Source organism: Plectropomus leopardus, chromosome 21 (assembly GCF_008729295.1).
Source record: "Plectropomus leopardus isolate mb chromosome 21, YSFRI_Pleo_2.0, whole genome shotgun sequence".
Taxonomy (NCBI): domain Eukaryota; kingdom Metazoa; phylum Chordata; class Actinopteri; order Perciformes; family Serranidae; genus Plectropomus; species Plectropomus leopardus.
In genome coordinates, this window is record NC_056483.1 from 5,121,669 (window position 1) to 5,143,133 (window position 21,465).

The 21,465-nt window shown below is 38.7% G+C and overlaps 2 protein-coding genes across 6 annotated transcripts in view; one reads left to right on the plus strand and one right to left on the minus strand.

Moving 5' to 3' along the window:
* The window catches only part of zgc:111976 (uncharacterized protein LOC553663 homolog), a 34,789-nt gene extending 15,740 nt beyond the window's left edge, over positions 1 to 19,049 (plus strand). The window contains exons 2-20 of one of the 4 annotated variants that reach the window (XM_042510209.1): positions 5,439 to 5,556; positions 10,777 to 10,828; positions 11,742 to 11,827; positions 12,794 to 12,869; positions 12,957 to 13,011; positions 13,615 to 13,741; positions 13,814 to 13,842; positions 13,980 to 14,051; positions 14,550 to 14,624; positions 15,254 to 15,330; positions 15,400 to 15,462; positions 15,558 to 15,678; positions 15,791 to 15,915; positions 15,985 to 16,103; positions 16,203 to 16,401; positions 16,516 to 16,611; positions 17,077 to 17,179; positions 18,094 to 18,455; positions 18,591 to 19,049. In XM_042510209.1, the coding sequence (XP_042366143.1) occupies positions 11,744 to 11,827; positions 12,794 to 12,869; positions 12,957 to 13,011; positions 13,615 to 13,741; positions 13,814 to 13,842; positions 13,980 to 14,051; positions 14,550 to 14,624; positions 15,254 to 15,330; positions 15,400 to 15,462; positions 15,558 to 15,678; positions 15,791 to 15,915; positions 15,985 to 16,103; positions 16,203 to 16,401; positions 16,516 to 16,611; positions 17,077 to 17,179; positions 18,094 to 18,451 (1,779 nt within the window). In that variant the 5' untranslated portion in view covers positions 5,439 to 5,556; positions 10,777 to 10,828; positions 11,742 to 11,743 and the 3' untranslated portion in view covers positions 18,452 to 18,455; positions 18,591 to 19,049. The other 3 variants (XM_042510208.1, XM_042510207.1, XM_042510206.1) reach the window with 3 other exon arrangements.
* On the minus strand, positions 1,122 to 10,554 carry ralaa (v-ral simian leukemia viral oncogene homolog Aa (ras related)). 2 transcript variants are annotated; one of them, XM_042510211.1, is made up of 5 exons: positions 10,375 to 10,554; positions 6,687 to 6,898; positions 6,373 to 6,581; positions 5,959 to 6,133; positions 1,122 to 4,939 (listed from the first exon to the last, which is right to left on the minus strand). In XM_042510211.1, the coding sequence occupies exons 2-5, from the start codon at positions 6,798 to 6,800 to the stop codon at positions 4,817 to 4,819; spliced, it is 621 nt and encodes a 206-aa protein (XP_042366145.1). In that variant the 5' UTR covers positions 6,801 to 6,898; positions 10,375 to 10,554; the 3' UTR covers positions 1,122 to 4,816. The 2 variants fall into 2 exon arrangements, with proteins under 2 accessions (XP_042366145.1, XP_042366144.1); XM_042510210.1 differs by having other exon boundaries at positions 6,687 to 6,927.
* Positions 19,050 to 21,465: the final 2,416 nt, after the last annotated feature.

The following is a 21,465-nucleotide window of genomic DNA, read 5'->3' on the forward strand; positions in this document are numbered from 1 at the left end:
ACCAGACTGTGCTGTGCTGGCTTTTACATTTTTTAAAAAGACGGAATTGATTTCTAGTATCTCACATTGTCTGAAAAACATCTAGATTAAAGCTGTTTCCATGTTTAAAATTGATTTTTCTCTAATTAAATTATGTTGCCAGTAGTCTCTGTTGTGCACCAAATGCTATGTAAGTTCCTCTCTTGAAAAAAAGAGCATACAGGAACTGCAACACATTCATGTGCGTAGCATGGTAAATCAATACTTCCCCTTGTCCTCCTCCATGACACTGGCATTAGTGACCTTTAGGAGGAGCACAAAGAATCAGTGTGATTGTGTAAACAGAGATATGGGCTGAGCCAACTGTCTGCTTGTGCATATATGTACATATAGTGCAAAAAGACCAATACTGTCCAGACAAATTTTGTTAAAGATGCCTGCAAACGTGAGAAATTCAAGGTAAAGCCATAAGAAAACTACATAATAGAATGAAAAGACACATTGAGAATTTACTATTAGGATACTGCAGTTGACAAAAGTTTGGACTTGAGTTGTAATTTCGATGACTTTTGACCTGAATTTTACAAAATCAAGACTAGCAACTTGACTTCAATGGCAATGACGTGATTCTTTTTACCTAAAAAAATACTTGATACTCCTCCCCCTTGCCAATTTGGGAAAAAGAACATTTTAGACATTTTCTGGTTAAATACAAGACAGGGAGGAAACATGCAAAATCTTGTCTGTTGTAATGGTTAATATTGCTATTATGCTACAAAAGTGTGTGTCAGTGCAATTTTAAACAAATGCAAATTTTCAAAACCATTCATTATTTTTGTCTATATTATTCTTAGTAGTAGTAGTAGTAGTGGTAGTGTATTTTGTTATTTTATTTGTTTAAATTAAATTACATTGCACTAAGAGTGCACTAGGACTTGTTAAGAACTTGAAACTCAAAGTTAAGGACTTATTACCTGACTTGAGACTTGCCTGTCTTGACTCGGGACTTGTGACTTGCAAAAGAACAACTTAGTCCCACCAAATTCTTTTAATTCGATAATGCTTACTATCAATCACGCTATAATAATACAGGTCGAGACACACATTTTCACACACAAAAATATCTGAACGCATTTGAAAAATGTTATTAGTAATATCCACTTTATTTGCCATTTCCAAATAACTCACAAAAAATGAACTGAAATGTAAGCTTCACCTCTTGCATTCACAAACAGATAGGCTACATTAGTGGTTATGTTCAAAATAAGTAAACATGAAGGAAACATTTAATCGATGGCATACATACAACCATCCGATCAGAGACAAAGATATCTATTCATATTCCGAGGGTATTTATAGAAAAGGCAAAACAAGTTATTCCAATACCCAGTAGGACAGTTTGCTCATAGCTTTCACACAAATATCTTTTATTTTCACCCCTGAAATCCCGCTGAAAATATTTGGGCCATCGAGTCTTTTAACATGAAGACAGAGAAAATAATTATGAGTTTGCGTCTGACAAAAAGCACTGAAACAATAATTAGACTGCCAATGTTAGAGTAAGCAAGCACTATGGTGGTCACTTTATGCTTCTGCGATCCTGAACGATGGACGCACACAGCGGTTAATGTGATGGCTGTGAGCTATAAGGAAGGTTTGCCGTAACAGACTGTGATTCTTGCACTGTAAATCAGCTTCTGCGCCCGCCTCTTTCATTATCTCAGGTGTGTTTTAGTCGTGGTGTGGTGTACTGGAGGTTAGCCCTTAAAACACATTAACCCAAACTACTTTCTAAACATTCTGATACAACAAGTTCCCAACATTTCGAGTCTGCCCAATCTTTAAACTCTCTACTGTGTGCTTTTCAGTTAATGAGAAATACTGCAGACATTCTTTTGTATTACTGTCTTTTTGTACAAGTTACACACTGAAATGTGACAAACAAAGCCTGTAATCAAAGCCAGGAATTCCTTAGTGTTTATGTGTTAACGCAATGAGACAAAACGTTGTCAAATATAAAAACAGTTTGCAATTTTTGGCCCTATCAAAATGTATACAATTAAAAAAAAAAAAAAAATCCTCTACGTTTTGGCCTCTTGTCCACACACAGATTTAAGTCACAAAAACAGATTTATTTTTAAAATGCCTTATAGGGTGCAGATTATTCAAAACTCCACGTACTGTTTATCTAATTAGACATGTGAAATGTAGGGAGATAGATTTGTCTCAATATTATTTGTTTGAGCAGATCAATGATCTGTACTAATGTGTAATGTGTAAATATAAAAGACCTTTTCACAAATACAGAATATTTTAACTATTTTGCAAATATAAAACAGATCTACAAATACAAATTACACAAATAAAAAAGTCAAAGTACGTAATCAATTTACACATAAATGAAAAGCATTTCTGTATATATTTCTGACATCACACTGTGAATCTATTTTTCATTTGTGAATGTCAGTTCTACACTGCAGATTTGCATTTTATGCACACAGATATATTTATGTATTTGCAGATATGTTTTATATGTGAAAATGTATTTCTGAGTTTACAAATCTTTTTTGTTTATGTTGTTTGATATTTACAGATTACACATCTAAACACAAATTGTCAATCTTCTGACACAGTTAATACTGAGACAAATCTAACTCCACAAATACAGAGCGTTTGGGAATCGATTCGTGCACGCCCGTGAGCGTTTAGGGTCGTTTTTGCGCTTAAGTGTGGACGGAGATATTTTGTGAAATGAAGGTTGCGTGGACAGTGTTTGTTATTTTTTAAATATATTTTTAGGCGTAGACAGGGTGTTTGTTGGGTTTTCTGAGCTGTGGTCAGATCTCCAAACAGCTTTCAAGCTTTAATGCTTCTAGTGCACTCAGTGACAATGTTTTGAATAGTTTCCATATTCTCTTTCTCTTTGCAATAACAATTACTTTTTTGCATAGACTCCAGTGTTAGGCATCCTATTGGTTGAGGAAATCTTCTAATGTAAATGGTGAGCTGTTGGCTGACCACACATTTACTCTTTCAACTGGTTCAGAGTGAAGCGTGGCAACAACCTCTTTAAAAACTACTGAAAAAAATAATAAAATAAGTTATTTAAATAAGTTAAAAGAAATAAAGAGTGGCTCAGTCATAACGGGGATCTCGGAGGAGTGGAGGGGCAGATTTCACAGTGTGTTTTGGTCTGCAATTTAGCTGTTAATCAAGTTCTCATTGTGCCAGATTTTTACACTGCTTCAATCACTTGCCTGTAAAATATCCCTACATGAGCAAGAGGAAGTGAGGATAAAGACTTTACTCCAGCTTTATCGCCTTACACAAAATGCAACAAAGGTAAATAAAGTAGAAATGCCGATGACCTCGAAACTCTGCACGTCATCGGCGGGCCAAGATTACAGGCAAACAGGGTGGACATGGGGGGAGTATTCACATTCACAATGGACAGAGAGGCAACAGTGATGCACTGTACATGAATTACTAAATCCCTCGTCATCTTGCATTTCTTCCCCGGCCATTCACGATGAAATTCTTTCACTTCTGCCTCCATCAGTGTCACAAAGAGACACAAACACTGCTCACTATAGCGAGTTGTCATTCACCTCCATTAATAAGTGGGCACTTGTTTGTACTAGCTAGCATTTGTCTTTGGTGACTGAGAGCAACTTTTTTTGGACACTTGTCATTCATTTTTGATATTTTATGCCTTAAAATTCATCTATCCATTCGTTTATTCCCACTTGAGTCCCTATTAAGAAATACATTTGAAATAAAAAGAGGGGACTACAATGTTGGTGATTAAAAGTCTGAGCCAGGAAAAATAGGCAAAATTAAACTTTACATGACTGGAAGCAATTTACTTTAGCAACTTTAAGATTTAAAACAGCATGTAAAGGATGTAGTGTTGTGGAATCGCCTTTTATCAGAGCACCAGGGATTCCTTTATCGCAAAAAAAAAAGGCAATGAAAGTCACTGGCCGAGTGAGGTAAAACTTCTGAAATGTTATAATCGAAAAAGGTTCAAGTGTTGTAAAATCCCTCGCAGATTTAAGGGTATTAATGAATGTTGTTTGTGCATTTGAGAGGACTTGACAAAGTGACGCGGAGGGGAAAGAAACATTAGTGCGCTTATCTTACACTGGTTGATATGATAGAGAACCAAAAAAAAAGAGAAAAAACTTTGACGTCACAGATAAAAATAAGTGTCCATAACTTTACCACGTAGTAAAATCGAGGTGTAAAACAACAAATAGGAATGGCATCAAATTTCGGCTCTTCGCAACGATTCCTTCGATTAAAATGCTTCAAAGATTCACCAGTGCAACGTACATTTCCTCTGTGGCACTTGATGAATTCTGGGTTGACACTACGCTGCTGAGTCTGTTCATTTCACTTCCTACCCAAGCTCCAGTTACAACTTCCCCCCATTTAAACCTTGGCTCTGACACTTTCTGTTTTTTTTTCTCTTGAACTGCACAGTTGTCTTGAATATATTATACACATCAAACTTTACAATGAAAAATTTTTTGTAACATTTCAGGGCTTAGCCTCTTGTCAAGCTTAGGCCTAAATTAAACACCATCCATTTATTACACTCTGTAATGTGGTTCAGAGAAGAGAGAGAGAGTACATAAATTATTTGGAGTGTCAGCACATAAAAAGTTAGAGCTATAAATGGTGTATGGAGTGCCACCTTACTACTCCCTGACGCACGGTCAGATGTCCTGTTAGCCAGGAACAGAAAGTCATGGTCAGGTATGGGCACAAAATAAATGCAAAAGTCTGAGAAATGTATATGTACATAAGCAGCTCTCCTGCTTCTCTGTTAACACTATAAAATACAGCATCTCTCTCTAATTCTCTTGGCCAAACTTTTACTTTTCTTCTTCCCGTTCTTCTCTTTGCTGTCCTCCATTTTCCTCGCCCGGATCTCTCTCATCAGGTCAAAGAACACCTGTTACAAAAAACGCACAAAAAAAGGGGTTCAAGTTTCTTGGTTTGTTCAATATCATCGATGTTTAAACCTTAGGGCACAATTTAATATTACAAACACTCGTATCGCTCTGGGAAATGTCAATGATTTGTGACAGTGCAGCTAGTGGAAATAGCATGTATTTTCTACATATGCCAAATATGGTAAAAATGACGTCAGAAGGAAAAAAGTAAAAATGAATGGGCAGTGTGAATGGGTTTCAGCGGCACATTTTTTGCACTTAACAGTATGAATGTAACAATTTTGTTTACAGCGTACTTCAGAATCACTGTAGGAGCTGAGCTGGAAATTCCAAGATTAAACAAAAATACACAATCCTGCCAAAATGTATGCCATATGCATGAACACAGACAAAATTATCAAAAAATATAGAATGAAAAACATGTCAAATGCACCAAACAGTCCCTAAGGGTTAATTATTTGGCCAGGAAATTTAAATTGTTTTTCCAACTCATTTTAGGTGAAACCACCAATGATTAAGCCGGCACCCGGCGTGCTGCGTGCCACAGCAGTAGGACGGGAGCTAAAGGGGCGTCTACAGACTGATTAAAGGCGTCTTTTAGTTGCTAGGACACAGGGTGAGTACTGGATTACACAAGTACTTGTTTGGATGTCAATATTTACTCAATGTCTGTATTTGCTCAGCGTATAGAGTACTTGCGCTGCTGGTACCACATGTAAACATGACTTTTTCAATTATTACTATTTAAAATGGGTAAAAACATACTGTATTATTGAGCTGCATGTAGTGTGCTGCTTCACTCAGTGACACCTTGGCCCGTTATCCCCCTCTCTTTATGTCACTGTTTATCATGGCACTACTACTACTACACGGCTGTCGTTTAACCCGTTGATTACCAGAGGGTACCGTTAGAGTTGCACGCTTTCATCATGCGATAGTGGGCGAGGCTTCATCTAAAGCGTGTTGGGAAAACGATACACTCAGCCAGAAACACTCATCCTCAGCTGGTCAAACCTACCTTGTCAACATTGGCACGGGTTTTGGCAGAAGTCTCCACATAGCACACGCCCCACTGCTCAGCACGTGCCTTCGCCTCGTCTGCGCTAACCTGCCGTCGGTCGTCCAAATCTGACTTGTTACCAACCAAGAGAAAGGGCACGTTCTCATCTTCCTTCACTCGCAGAATCTGCTCTCTGCAAAAAAACAGAAAAAACTAATTCAGTCACAAATTGTGTAAATAAACAGACTACTGTTTGCCATAGTGAATGAGGTAAAATTGTAGAAAATACAGCTGCTTTTAATGATGTCTCAAAATGTCAAAACAATATAAATTGTTTATGCAGTCTAGCAGGGGAAAGAAAACTAATGGTGACTGTCATTAAATTCTAATGGATGGAAAATTGTCTCATTGAAATATTGTTTGCTACTAGACCTGAAATCTACTGTTGCTGCAAATGATTCCAGTTCTGTGATGGAAAATACACAGAGGAAACCCTCGCCGCTGCGGAAGTAGTTATCTCGGATGGCTGCATAGTCCTCTTGTCCAGCTGTGTCGAGGATGTCAATCTGTACCTCCTCTCCGTCCAGCACCACTTTCTTCCTGTAACTGTCGGCTTTGGTGGGCTCGTAGTCTTCAACAAACTATGGAGGAAAAAAAAATAATCCACAATTGGCCAGAGGAGAGAAACTTTCCTACCTCAACAACTTGTGACTTTCACTCGACTGTTGTGATGCAAGTTTGCTCACCTCATCATACATGAACTGGAGCGTAAGGGCTGATTTCCCCACTCCTCCACTGCCCACCATGATCACTTTGTGAAGGGCGAGAGAGTTCTGCCCTTTTGGCTTAGCAGCTGCCATGGCTCTGTGTACTGAGAGATCTGAGTGTCAAAGTAGAAAGTTCAAGGCGGAGCTGGCGTTGGAGGGGAGGATGGTAAAATGAAGACCGTAAAATCCAGCTGCAACAAGGAGCAAAAAATGATCAATCCTGGAGAGAAAAAAAAGAAAAGAGAGAGAAGAAATCCTAAGATGTTTCATCATCATTTCTGAGACTCTGGATTCCATTTCTGCCGTTAGATTGCAAAGCCATCAATGCGTCACATCGCAATAAAATAAACCAGGAGAAACTGTACTGCAGAGGACTTTTCTCTATATCTGGTTAGGGCCAGCGAGATAAAATGTGATAATGACCAATGGTATTAGATTGATGCATTAGAAACTGCTCTATAATCAGTATTTTTTAATTCACTCCTCCCTGCAGCTCTGTGTCCGCAGAATGATTATACATCGTCCCTTAATGTAGCTATAGTGAATATTCTTCCTTTATATTTTTGTCCTTGCAAAGGAAAAAAATATAAAGGAAGAGTATTAAAAAATATGTCCTTATGGACATTAACCCTTTGAAATCTTAGCAACTTAGGGGTGATTTTTTGTTAATATATGGGAGAGAAGAAAAAAATCAACTTAATAAGACATGAGCCAAAACTGAGCTACTGAGCTTTTTTTTTTTAAGTTACAAGAAAATTCGGGGGAAAAAAGGATAGGAAAGGTTAAAAACAAGAAATGACCTCAAAAGTGCTACCAAAAAAAATGTTTTCCATAACATAATTTTCATTATATAATAGTTTTCTGGACATTTTTCCTTGTTTCCCTCTTTTAAAAAATAGTTTTATTTTCTTGTCACCTTTTACTAATTTCTTGCAATATATATTTTCATTTTTTAAACGGTTAAGCGGCTTAAAAAGTCTGAACATAGAACAAGAAAACTGATGTCTATCTTTCAAAGGTTAAAGTCTGGGGGGAAAAAAGTCTTGCCACAAGAGGTGCATAATGTTATCTATTAGCAAAATCAGAAGCCACCTTGCAAATTTTGCAGGCATCTTCCAGGTGCTGAATGTCAGACCAACATGTTTATTTGCAAACTTGTGGTACATACTGCCTGTGGCTTTCTTTGCAAAAACTTAACAACGCTGATAACATACGTTTTAACGACTGGTACATTATGACAAACAGTCAGCCAATCCCACTAACCCAAGAGGAACCTGCGAAAGCCATTTAGCTTTTTATATAACTTTTTTCAAGCATTCAAGTAACATCTGGTCGTATTTCCCAAACTTTGACAGGACTGGATAAAATCTGACATATGCCAAAGCCATTTAGTGGTCAGTTTCTCATACTGGACAATCCAAAAAGACTATGGGAATATCATGAAGTGTGTGTTAATGCCCTTTCCCTATCACAGGCCCACACAGACCTCTGGGGATCAGGGATAAAAGATGGGAATGCAGCCAGTGGGTCATTATACAAATTAACAAAAGGGGTCCATGCAGTGAAAGTCAATATTACGATTAAGTACAGGAGGCAATGTTCCTTTACTTTAACCATCTAAGGGGATTGTTCAGACTTTCTGAAGTGGGGTTTTATGGGGTACTTATGCATTGTCAGTGTATTACATACAGTAGATGTCAGTCAGCACGACCCTAGAGAAGCAGGCCTGAGTACGACATGGAAGCTAAACAATGTACTACTGTGCTCTCTTCAAAGCCACCAGACTCCATTGACAAAACCCGTAATTTTAGCTTGCTGAAGCTCACAGCTGCCTCGGTCAGTGAGTTTCTTTGTGTTACTGTGGCGTTGATCAATGAAGATTTACCAAAGTTGCACAATTACACAAACAGCTTGAAGCAGCGGTAGACCAGTAGCTCCTGTGTTCAGCGAGCTAAAAACACTAGGCCCGTTCGAGCTGAGCCAGTCCTGCACTGAGTCGATCACCAGCAATCTCTGTGCGATGCATGCCGGTTAGATTTGTGACCGAGTTCATGCAAAAGTGGACAACGATAATCTCAAGAGAGATTATCTGATATGATGCTGATTTGTATGAGAATTCATGTAAAATGGAAGCTGAACCACAAAACGAAATTAGATTAGTGGTCGATTGATATTGGTTTTTCAGGGCCAATACCGACACCAATTATTAGTACTTAATGTGACCTTTAGCATTAAAGATCCCCCCATGCTTGCACGTTCTTTGCACTTTTTAATTAATTAATTTTATCAGGGATCATCGAAATAAAATGCTGATACAGATAATCAGCAAAATGCCAAATATTGGTCCCCATAATCAGCCAGGCCAATAATCTGTCCACCTCTAATAAAGATCACCTTTAAAGCATTTTAATAGACTACTGGCTCACAGTTGGAGACTGCAAACAAACTGATATATGGGTCTGATAGGATTTTAAGAAAACCTTATCAGATTTAACAGAAAACGAGTGTTTCTCTGACTTCCTGTACAGTCTGAAGGCAGCTGGAGACGTTAGAAAGCTGTCGGTCCTGATCGCAGATTTCAGTCACCGTCCAGGCAACAGGCAGTTTAAACAAGTTCAAACAAGCTTACTGTTTTTGTCAATAGAGTGTGGCTTTTATGAGAGCATAGACGAGACCATTAACAGCTTCCTTGTCGGAACAGGCTGAAGGGTAAAGCAGTGAAAATACTCTCAATATAGCATACACTTAAACAGATATTGATTTTTTCAGGTAGCTATAATATGGCCCCCAACCACAGCACTACATTACTTTGTTTCCGTGTTACACTCCAGCCTGCTTCTCCAAACTGGGGGTGTGCCGACTCACATCTACTGAATGTAATACACTGACTATGGATGCATACAACCCCAATTAAAAAAAATCTGCACTATCCCTTTAAACCCCCATAGTATGGAAATATGTCTCCTAACAAATACTTTTTAGGCAAATTCTTGAGTTAATCTCTATATATCCATATGCATTATTTTAGGCAACATTAGGTTTTCCAAGTATACCAAGTATCCATATTTCAGTGACTTCAGAAATAGGCGTAACCGTAATTAGGTGTGTCATCATAACCACTAAACAAATATATAATAACAGGCTCAACAACGTTAATAACCCTGACACGTCAAGATTACAATAAGATGCTGTATATATTACATGAGTATGCGACAGTTTCACCTCATTATTACAACAACAGACGACTGAAATCACAAATAACAACGCGCAATACTCTAATAATCATGATAACTTATTAGCAAGTTAGCTGCTGACATGTCAACAGCAGGTAAACTGGCTAGCACTACAGTGGGGCGATGTGGCTAACAGGCTAACTAACCTACCCGAGCAGGTTTACGACACCTGGACGTTAATTAACAGTTGGTGAAGTTCAACGTAAAGATGAAGGCTCGGATGACGGTATTAAAATATAAATCGTTAACATTAGTTACCCAGCAACAGATGTTCAACCGAGCCTCGTTAGCCACAGCTAGGACAGGCAAAAAGGCTAGCAAGCGTTAACAAGCAGCTAATCACAACTAAATTATGCAACGGAGGGAAAAAGAGAGCAAACGTGACCAGCAGAAAGCGTTAAAACAGGTGCTTTTATATGATGAACATCGCCTACCTGTAAATAAAATAGGGTTCGCCTTAGGAGGGCGTTTGACGGAGGTTGAATTATGGCAGCAAGATGAGAAGACTCAGCTAGCTACTTGTTAGCTCATGGCTAGCTCCCGAGCTAACTCCAGAGACTTAGCAGCAGACTGACTGCACGTCCTGTGGGCTTGGCTCCGTCTGGCAACGCCCGCCCGCCTGGGAGATCCACACACCACTCTGTTTTACTTTTTGTTTGAATGTATCATCAATGTGTCATTGATAAAATGACCGCATAACATTTATGAATACTGCCGTCATTTCTGAGTTATTTTTTGCCTCGTGCGTGAACTTGAAAAATAGATTACATTGGATTAAACTTGCAAGATAATTGATTAATTGGATTATCCGTATAAATGTTGGCACGTTTGTTCAGGTGGAGACCCTCGGTGAAGTCAGCTGGAGTGAGACAGACTTTCAGGAACCAGGTAAAGTTGTTTTTAATTTTATTCTAAGTAGATTACTGCATTTAACATTAAACCCAAAGACGAAGATAAGTGGTTATTTGTAACCCAAAAATGGGCGGATCATGAGCGAATGGGCCCCAGGGCTCAAATATGCAAAAGGCCCCCCCACCTCTACTACAGAGAAGCAAAACCCACTGACTTTGTGGTAGTTATGCATCTTTTATTGTTGTTTTGTCTGCAGTCTTATGAATCTTTCTTCAGTTTTGTGTCTCCTTCTGGTAGTTTTATGTGTCTTAAAGGTAATTTTGTGCCTTTTTTATTGTTTTGTGTGTCTTTATCATTACTTTTTACCCTGGCTTTTGTATTAGTTTTGCGTCTCTGTGGTTATTTTGTGCCTATCTGTAGTTATTTTGTGTCTTTTTACAGTTCCTTTGTGTCTCTTTCAGGTAATTTTTTGCTTTTTTGATAATTTTGTGCCTCTTTGTGGTTGTTTTATCCTTTTTGCAGTAATTTTGTGTCTTCACAGTTCCTTTGCAACTATTTGTTCTCATTTCGCATCTCCTTGTAGTAGTTTCTTGTCTCTCTCTTTGTCGGCATCTTTGTGTCTTTGAGGTAATTTTGTGTCTTTTTTATTGATTTATGTCTTTTTGTGGTTGTTTTTCCTCTATTTTATAGTCATTATTTCTTTGGTTGTTTTGCGTTTTGCTGCAGTTCCTTTGCATCTCATTGTGGACTTTTTGTGTCTCTTTGTGGTCAGTGTGAGTCTCTTCCTGGTCGGTAGTTGTTAATTTAAGGACCAATCAGCAGCCTTATTTGTAAATATGATATATTTTAAGCTTGCACACATTAGAGGAAGAGGCTGTTACAAATTAAAGGTTGTGAATACTGTAGTGTCAATGTGACTGTGATTTCTTTATTCTTTTGTATGTTTTAGCCATGAAGACCAAAATTTCTGAGTTGCATTTGAAATTTGCAGAGAAGACATGGAATGAAACATTTCAGCTTGTCCGAAGATGCATGGTAAGACAAACAAATACAGTAAACACCACCTCTATTTTCATCAGCATGTGAAGTTTTAACTCCCCCCTCTTTTAAATATTGCAGTGCAGATTTTTGCAGAGAAACATGAAGATTCTTTAAATCAAAGCTACGAGGCTTGTTACTGGATGGCTTCTCTAATATGATGATGTGCTGCAGATCAGGAACTGGTGTGGTCATGCACTGAGAATGAGCTCATCCATCCTGGAACACATGAGTCTTTGTTTTTGGATCAGTTTGTGCATTGACGGTTACTTGGATTCACTTCAACCACATGGCATAGTATGTGTAGTGAGCGTTTTTTGAAACAAAACAAAGTTGTTTTTTAGGTTGCCTCAGGGGCTCGGGCTTTGTTTCTAGTAAACACTGTCCTTTTTGGCAAAGCAATCACTATCTTTCTGTTGGAATATGCTCCACTTGCAGATGTATATCATTTGGCTATAGAGCCAAACATGCAAAGCTTAACAGATTCTGGTGTTTTTAGCACTTTTGTACTACACAAGGCCATGAGTGGGTGTGTTCGTTTTCTTTAGATTTGTCATGGGTGGAGCAGCAGGGTAGATAATACTTTTGGATTAATACAAAGTGGAGCTTGGCAGTGGTCAGTCTCTGGAGTCTGGTAAAGAAACTTGATTACTTGGTGGTCTGAAGTGATGTGTGGTCCAAAGGGATAAGGCAGCTGGGGCTAGTCATGCGGTTTCCTGCCAGCAGTGATGCTGAAGAGGACATTTATAGTACCAGGCATCTCAAAAAGAAGTACTGTGGGTAATGTACGACTGATTTTAAAAGCATACCCATCCCAAAGTGCAAAGCGTCAAAACGTCAACATTTCTCTTTGCCATGGCGTCATGGGATGGGCTGAGAGGACCAAAGAGTGTTTACACAAGAAAGACTCTGACACACAACTGATCCATTGTTGTTTTTTTTCTTCTCTTTGTCCCCAAAAAGGAAAAACCCAAAGATGAATCCAAACCCTGTAAGCCGCTGCTGAGATCTCTGGAAAGGCTCCAGGAAGTATTTAAAGGTAAGCAAACAATTTGCAAATGATCCTGTATGTATTTTAGTACGTGTATGTCATTTTACCTGTGACTAAATCGTCTGTTTGTTTCAGTGTCCTCTATGAACACCATGAGGTCTCGCCTGGAAATGATCGCCAAACAACAAGGGTAGAGAGCTGACTTGTGATATTTGACCCCAAAGCCGACAGTGATACTCATCTTGCTTTGCTTAGGGGCGACTTTTGCAAAATGACCGGAGGCCAGGGGCCAGTTTCAACAACCCCAAACATGTTTGTAGGATTTTAGGACATTTTAGAATGTTTCTAAGATTTCAGAGCATTTGTAGGTTTTTGAGGTGTTTCTAGGTGCTTAGGAGACTTCTAGGGTTTTTGCATGTTTATCAGATTTTAGAATGTTTCTCGGACATTTGGACACTTCAAGGATTTCAGGGCGTTTCCAGGATTTCAGGATATTTCTAGGATTTCAGGACATTTCTAGGATTAGCCAGGACATCTGTCAGGGAGTACGGGGGAGTACAAACAAATCCCAATGTGAATCACTTAGTTTTTATAGTGAATCAGAAAATGGTTGGGGGGCCACTAGGCACCCTGTTGGGGGCCGTAAGTTAAGTATCACTGTCCTACAAGATCTCTAAATGGTGTAATGTTTTTTTTTTTTTATTTACATGACTCTCATTACAGAGCTTCATTTCTCTTGCAATATGAAATCATGGCACAGTTTTCCTCCATATTTACACTTTGTCCTCCCTAGAATGGGCTTTCACATCACTGACGCCACATGCTACCTGACAGCTGATTTGTTCTACCTGGAGGTTGTGCTGCTGCCATGTGGTGGAGTCCAGGAGGTAAAAGTGGCCCAACATGGAGGATCCCCTGCTGTAAGTGGACTGCACTTCCAGTCACATTACTCTGTGCACTCTGCATGCTAATAAAATGAAATTGTCTTGCAGCCCAGTGAGTCCTTTCTTCAGCTGCTGAGGTAAGCATTAGCATGACGGTAAATTTTTAACGTTGACATTTAGCTTGCGAGGCGAGGTGAAGATGACGGTGCCGTTTAAGGGATTACCTCAAGATATATTGTTTTAGATGCTGATAAAACTGTTTTTTCTGGCACAGGTCAAAACATTTTGCTGAGTTCTCCATGAAACTGGCAGGCCTCTTCACCCAGTACAACATCCCAGGAGACAAGTACTGACTCTTAAAGGAACAGTTTACCCCAAAAATCACATTAGTCTATACTTTTTTTGGTGTGTGTTGTTGAATGTTGGAAATATTGGCTATAGAGACTTCTGCCCTCTATAATGGAATTAGATGACATTTGGCTTGTGATGCTTAAAACACCAAAACAACACATTTGAAAAACTCGACAGCAATGTCTCTTTCCAGAAATCATGACCTGATCACTCAAGATAATCCACAGAGGCTTGTTGTGAACAGTTTCATGCAGGAACTGTTTTCTTTCTAGTGAACTACACTCCTCAACCATATCACCACTCAGAAGGAAGCGTGCATTTCTCAATGTTTAGCAACTCACACCAAAACAATCTAGATCATAAAAAGGACTACAGGTAAGAGGACAAATGTAATTTGGATTGGATGGATGAAACTTACCTTTTTAAAATGTTTTCAGACCTTTAAAATGTTGGGCCTGTTGCAGTCATTTAGCTATTTGTCTTTTTGTTTCAGTGAAAACAAAATAAAATTGTTTGCATCTCTGCAATACCTCGGGAAGGACTTGCAGCAAATATCACAACTGCCAGGGTAAGTGACATAAATAATGTAGAACCTAATTTCTCCAGAAGAAATTGTTGTTCAGCAGCTGAAGTAGAAAAGCAGGAATTCATTTGAATAAATAGAGTGCAAACACACAGAGCAGAACAATGAAAGATTATCTGTAAGACTTGCTGCTTGTTTTCCTTTTGAGAAATGAATTAGATTTTGGCTAATATTCACAATCTAGCTAGTTGATAAGTAGGTTTTTACTTATTTAAGTTATTTGCTTTGGTATATAACAGAAACATTGTGAGAGAAAATTAAACTAAATACTAATGCAGAATAAAGTTATAATTAAAAACAAGAAAGATATTAAATATATATCACAATACAAGTATAACCTTAATTATGTGAATTAAAATTAAAGAGCTGTGCATTTTCAGAAGTAGTAGTTTGTGTAGAAATGTGCGAAATCGTCCCAGGAATGTGCAGATGTGCAGAGGTTGAACTGAAATTTGAGACATCAGTTTGAGCACTGATAAGTTGTGATGGCCTAAAAAAAAAAGCTTTTTTACCTTTTTATAAAATATTCAATTGACCGAGAGAGTAACCAACAGAGTAATCATTTGTTGGAGTCCTAATACATATTTATAATCAGCACAGTTTTCTGCTGTCAGGGTGCCAAAGGACTCTGACCCCCAAGTGGACGTGATCAACAATGGCAGGATTGGATGTCTGATCGCTGGAAAAGAAGGTAGATAACACAAAGAAAACATAAAATCTCATGTTATGCATATTTCTTTAATTGAAATTTTCATTCTAGATTGCCCCCTGATGATCCAGTTCTATATCTCCCCGACTGATGGAATAAAGACCTCAGATTTACGTAAGATATCAAAGCTCCTGCCAAAGAAATGAGGCTCATTCCTATCAGGAAAACATTTTCAAAAGAGCCTTTAAAAAACTCTTGTTTTTTTAAAGAAATGATCGATGCAGAGACGGTCGTGCAGGCAGCCCAGGTGACTGTAGGTGTCAGCGCCGTGACCCAAAAGCTTCAGATGGCGTCTGTGATCCCACAACCTCCCCAGCTGGATCCCCATGGGTAACATGTCACTGTTTAATCTCTTACCCAACAGGATACTGATCATTTTACACCCCGCAGTGAATGTGAATGACAGTGCTGCTTCTTCTGATATCGTATCATTCTGTGGCAGCTCTCCTGTGTTCCTGCCGTTGAATGAGGTGCCACATGAGTCGCTGTCTGCCTGCTTTCTCCTCAAACTGCAGCCTTCGATCCCAATGATGTCGTCTTTTGTGAACAAGCTCAGTCAAATCACAGGTCAGAGTCAATATTACCTTTTTTTAATTATCTGTCTGAATGAAGCATCACCCCATCTCTATTTCATAGGTGTGGCCATACCAGATGTTGACCTGCAGTGGGCACCATTACCCCAGCTTCTGATGAGACGTTCAAGTGCAAACAGCCACGGGGAGACATTACATGAGCAAGATACTATTTTCACATTGGTATGTGATCAACACACTTTTCAGCTCAAGGCAAAATTATCATGCAAGACTTTAAATGTGCTGTATGACATTAAGGGAATCTGCACTTTTTCTGTGCAGCGTCTTCCTGGTGGGGCGATGCACAGTTACATTGTCTCCAGAGCTGCATGGGTGGTGCCTCCCCAGAGAGCGACTGTCGTGGACAACGTTCCCTTCACCCACCCGGCCCACGTCCCGGCCCTGCTGGAGCTGCTTCGACATCAGTGTGCCATCAACACCCTGCTGAGGAGCTGTGTCACTTCTCAGTGTACTGGAACAGGTAGGACATTTTCCTAAATCACAAAATGTACAAAGACATTTATGCAAAGTTGGTAGGAAAAAATAAAATATTTGAGCAGTGAGTAATGTGGTGCTTTATTGATTCTGTCATCAGTTTCAGGGTGTGACCTGCACTTTGAAGTCCTTCCGGAGTCTGAGACCAGCTTCTCTGTGACCTTCCTCCGACCGGACACTGACTCCCTCGCTGTTTGTGAGCATTCGCCACTTATTTATATACTGCAATATAACTCATAATTTAACAGTGTTCTGCTCTTCATAAATGCTCTGTTGATACTGTTTGCATTTTATTACAGGCTGAGGTTTTTACTTGCATGCATTTGTTGTTTTTTATGTTTAAGTATCTCCTTGGGTTGGTCCCCTCTCCTCTGTGTACATCTTGTGTAAAACCCAAAATCAATATGGCATGCACTCTCACAATACTCTACAGATGTCAGTTCCCCAAAGTCAAAACTTTGACATCTGTAGAATATTGTGGGAGTGTAGGCAATAAAGCTTTTTAAATATGCTGCCCCTTCTTCTTGGAATAATTTACAGAAGGACCTGAAACTGCTAGAGCACCATATTGTGTGTAATTTTAAGGTTACTGCATATGATGACATAGAAATATGATCTCAATATACAACTTTTTTCTTTTTTTTTTTTTTTTTGGCCACAGTGCTGGTGAACATACCTAATTCTCATCAGATTTCCTGCACTTTGTTCGGAGCAGGAATGGGAAATCCCTCTATGGATGAATACCTTTCCACTGTCATGAGGAGGTATGGCTTCATAACTTAAATCTACCCATCATTTCTAGTGACTAATGGGAACAACAATTTCTGAAACTGGTCCAGTATGAGCGAGACAGCAGCTGATACAGGCCGCAGAGTAGCCACATTTCCGTCCAGTAAAAGTGTTTGTTTTTGCCACTGGTAGGCTCACATTGTTATTCTAGGTGTTTTACAACATTACTGAAAGGATCTCTACAGAGAGAGACCTTTTTGGGAAAGAGTAAGATCATTTTTGTTTAACCAGAAACAGCCCTAAAATTGTTTTTACCAAACCCACCAGACTCCATATAAATACACAGTAATTTTAGCGTGTATAGAGCCAGCGTGTTTGCACATCTAACTGAGTGAATTAGGGGTTTATTTCAAACAAACCCAAGTTGGTGATTGTTGGAACAGTAAAAAGTCAAACCAAGACTTTTTTTTTTTTTTAGTTTTATTTTGTTTTTGTCGACTTTGAATGTAGCTTGTTTTAAGAAAAAAATGACTTTTAATTTAGATGGAGTCTGGCGCATGTGGCGATAGCGACTTTATGGCTGTTTCTGGTGGAACAAAATCATCGTACTCTTTGGAAAAACAAAAAGCTCTGTCCTTGCAGGAATCCTTTCCTTAATATTGTCAGACAGTTAATAACAATCGGAGTCTGTCAATGGCAAAATATAAGCACTTTTAGTGGACATAAACTTACGGTGTATAAATGCCCTAAGTGGTTGCATTGCAGTCTGTTTTTCAGCTGTTGACTGCAACATCTCATTCAATACTGAAGCAAATTCAAAAAATGTTGTCTCAATTAACCACAAAAACATGGAAAAGTAGGATCCAGGTTGAAAAATAGCAACCTTACCCTTTAAAAGTGTGGAAACCCTGTCATCTTTGTATTCTGATCTTCTCCAACACTCTCTCAGGTTCATGTCCATTCCTTTGACCTTGAGGATGTTATACAGTAAGCTAGAGGAGATCACCTCTGTCCCACTTCCTCCCAGCCGTCCGGCCACCACAGAGGCCGTAAATGACCACTCGGCTCCCTCAACCACGGCTGTGACTGACACTAACAGCGCCTTGACCGCACACTCCCAGAGTGCAGCTGTGCCAGAGGACAGCTTCACTGATGCTGGTTCGGCCTGCTATGCCATGTCTGTAGCCAAATGTGAGCTCCTTCCTGAAATAAACACGAGTCCTGCTGTCAACCCTTACCCGTCCACTCCTGTGGGTGTGTTTTCACACTGGATGACCAATAACGGCCAACTGACGGAGCTGATCTGAAACTGTATGTTTACACGTTATGACCAAAGCCTTTTTAAAATGTTTCTTTTTTTTTAGAATTTAATAAATTTTTTGGTAAAGCTAAACCTTTCACATGAAACATGTCATGTGTAACTTGTATGTGGTCATTTTCTTTCAGCTGGAGATGCTGCAGCAGATTGAGTGTACGATCACGTCCATCTCCTGCAGAAAGCCGAAGCGTTTCTCACCATGCATTCCAGTGTGGCAGAGACTACTGCCTGTAAAGGTTTGAGGTTTGGCATTTGACCTCTCTCAGACAGCCAAGAGCCCGGTTGATTGGTACCATGTGAGCCAATCAAACATTGTTAGAGTGCATTCTTGATGGCTCGTAAGAGTAAAGTAAAGATCAACACACTACACGTAAAAATAAGAAATGCTGGATGCATAAATGATATCAAGGGCAGGGCTTAATCTGTATTAAAAATCACACTTAGTCATTTTTTCCCCTTTTAAAACTACATTTTCGTACAATAAATAAGTTCCAGTTGGTGTGAAAAGTTCAATACCTTTGTGGAATGGAAATTCCAGTCCTAAATATCTTAGTTTTCCTGAGTGTCAGCCAGGACAGCCACCAGTAAAGCCCATATATACTAAAGGACATATTTTGCCCTGCAATGCAGAGAGGCAAAATATACATCATAAAGCTCTGTGATGCAAAAATAGCTGTTTGCACGTTTAAAGAAAAACAGAAGAACGTTTCTTGGGACTGTAGCTTTGAGTTTGTCCCTGGCCCAATTTTTACTCAAATAATTAAGCATCGACAAGGAGAGACTCAAAATGAGCAAAGAGACACAAAATTACGTCAATGTGAAATAATTACAAAAGAGGTAAAACTACCAACCACCAATAAAAGACACAAAAATGCTGTAAAAAAAGGGTGAAACAACCACAGACAAACAAAATGACTACAAAGAGACACAAAATTACTTCGAGAACCCAAAGGGGGGAATCAACCAAACAACCAATAACCATAAAAGACACACAATGACTATGACTAGGGGTAAAACAACCACAAAGAGACACAAAATAACACAAAGAGGTACAAACAACTGCAGAGACAAACTGATTCCAAAGAAACACAAAATGACTACAAACAGACACAAAGTGGCACAAAATTAAGATAAAAAGGGTGTAAAACAACCACAAAAAGAGACAAAATGATCAAAAAAATAACAAAACCAACCTTTTAGAGACATAAATTTACTACAAACAAAAAAAACACCAAATGACTGCAGAGAGCGACAAAACAGCCAAAAAAGACACAAAGTTACTTCCAAATAAACACTAAACGACTACAAAACAGCTTCAGAGACACAAAGCATCCCAAAATGAAACATAAGTGACCATAAAGAGAAACAAAACCACAAAAAGACGCATGAAGACTATAAAGACTTTAAACTAGCACGGTTTCCTCTATAACCTTAATGTTCTTGCAGTGTTTTCTGTTTGTGTAATTAACTTGTGCCATACTCCTTTCAGAAGTCTTCAGATTGTGAGGGTATCTGCGAATATATAATAGCTACATTTGACTTGAAATTGCCTCATTTTTAAAGACATGCAACATTTTTATTCAAATGACAGAACTTTTATTGTATCTTAAGCCATGTTCCATATTTGATAAAAAGAAAGAAAAGTTACCCTTAACCATGTAAAAGTATTGAATTTGACCAACAATAAAGTGGTGTCATATTAACCTGTGTATGTAATTAGAGAGCATATGTCTGAAGACCAAAATACCGGTTGTCCTCGGTGGATCAATCGGCTGTGTGCATTTAGAAAGGAATTTCCGCGTGTATCCAGAATATTAAGTCGGCTGTCAGCAGCAGACAACTGGCTTTGTCCTGCGACTTTACTTCTGGATATCCAATGACCTGTGTGGCTGCTATTCATAGACACATTCCCACATGTGTGCTTAAACCATTCTCTTCTTTCAGCAGGCCAATATCCTCAGAATATTTCGGAGATTATGTGTCCTCTATTCCGATTGGCTGGATCTCTTAAAGTCACACCTGTGGTGATGATGTCGTCCTTAAATATTAATGAGGTAGACAAGAGAAAATAACTTCATGGGATTGTGACTGCCTCCCTTATAAACTATTTGTGTGTTATTTTAGCGTTTCTATTTTCTGATACTTTATACTTCTACAGCAAATATTGTACTTTTTCATTATTCTTCATTCATTAGATGATGTATGGTTATAGGTTAAGATCAGGTAACAATGTATTGATTTCAGGGGGGTATTCACTTTTACCCGCTGCGACAGTGAAGTAATGCATCGGAAATTATAATCCACGAACAGATTATGAAACAAGGGGCCTCAAGGCCCAAGTATGCAAAGGGCCCCACCACCTCTCCTACATAAGAGCAAGACGCACAGACTTTGTGGTGGTTTTCCTCTTTTTGTTGTTGTTTTGCTTCTCACTGTGGTCATTATGCGTCTTTCTATGGTTTGTGTGTCGCTTTGTTTTTGGGTTCTTGTTGTTTTACACCTTTTCTATTTGAGTGTATGTGGGGTGGTTTTGTGTTTAATTGAGGTCATTTTGTGTCTCTTTGAGATCATGTTTTGTCATTATGCATCATTTTGTATGTCTGAGGTCATTTTGTGTCTCTATTACTTAGTTTTATGTTTTGTTGGGGTGATTTTTTTTGTCTTTTATGGTTGTTTTGTGTCTCTTCGGAGTCATTTTGTGTCTCTGTGGTCATTTTTGTCTTTTTGTAGTGATTTTTGTGTTTCTTTGTAGTTATTTTGTGTCTATGTTAGGTCATTTTGTGTCTTTTTTTGGTTATTTTGTGTCTCTTCAGTGTCATTTTATGTCTGTTTGAGGTAAAACTGTGTCTTTTTAGTCATTTTCATTTTGTTTCTCTATGTGGTTATTTTTCCCTTTCTTGTAGTTATTTTGTGACTCTTAAATGTAATTTTGTGGTAGTTTTGTGTCTCTTTGTAGTTACGTTGTCTCTCTTTGTAGTTCCTCTGCATCTTTTTGTGGTCATT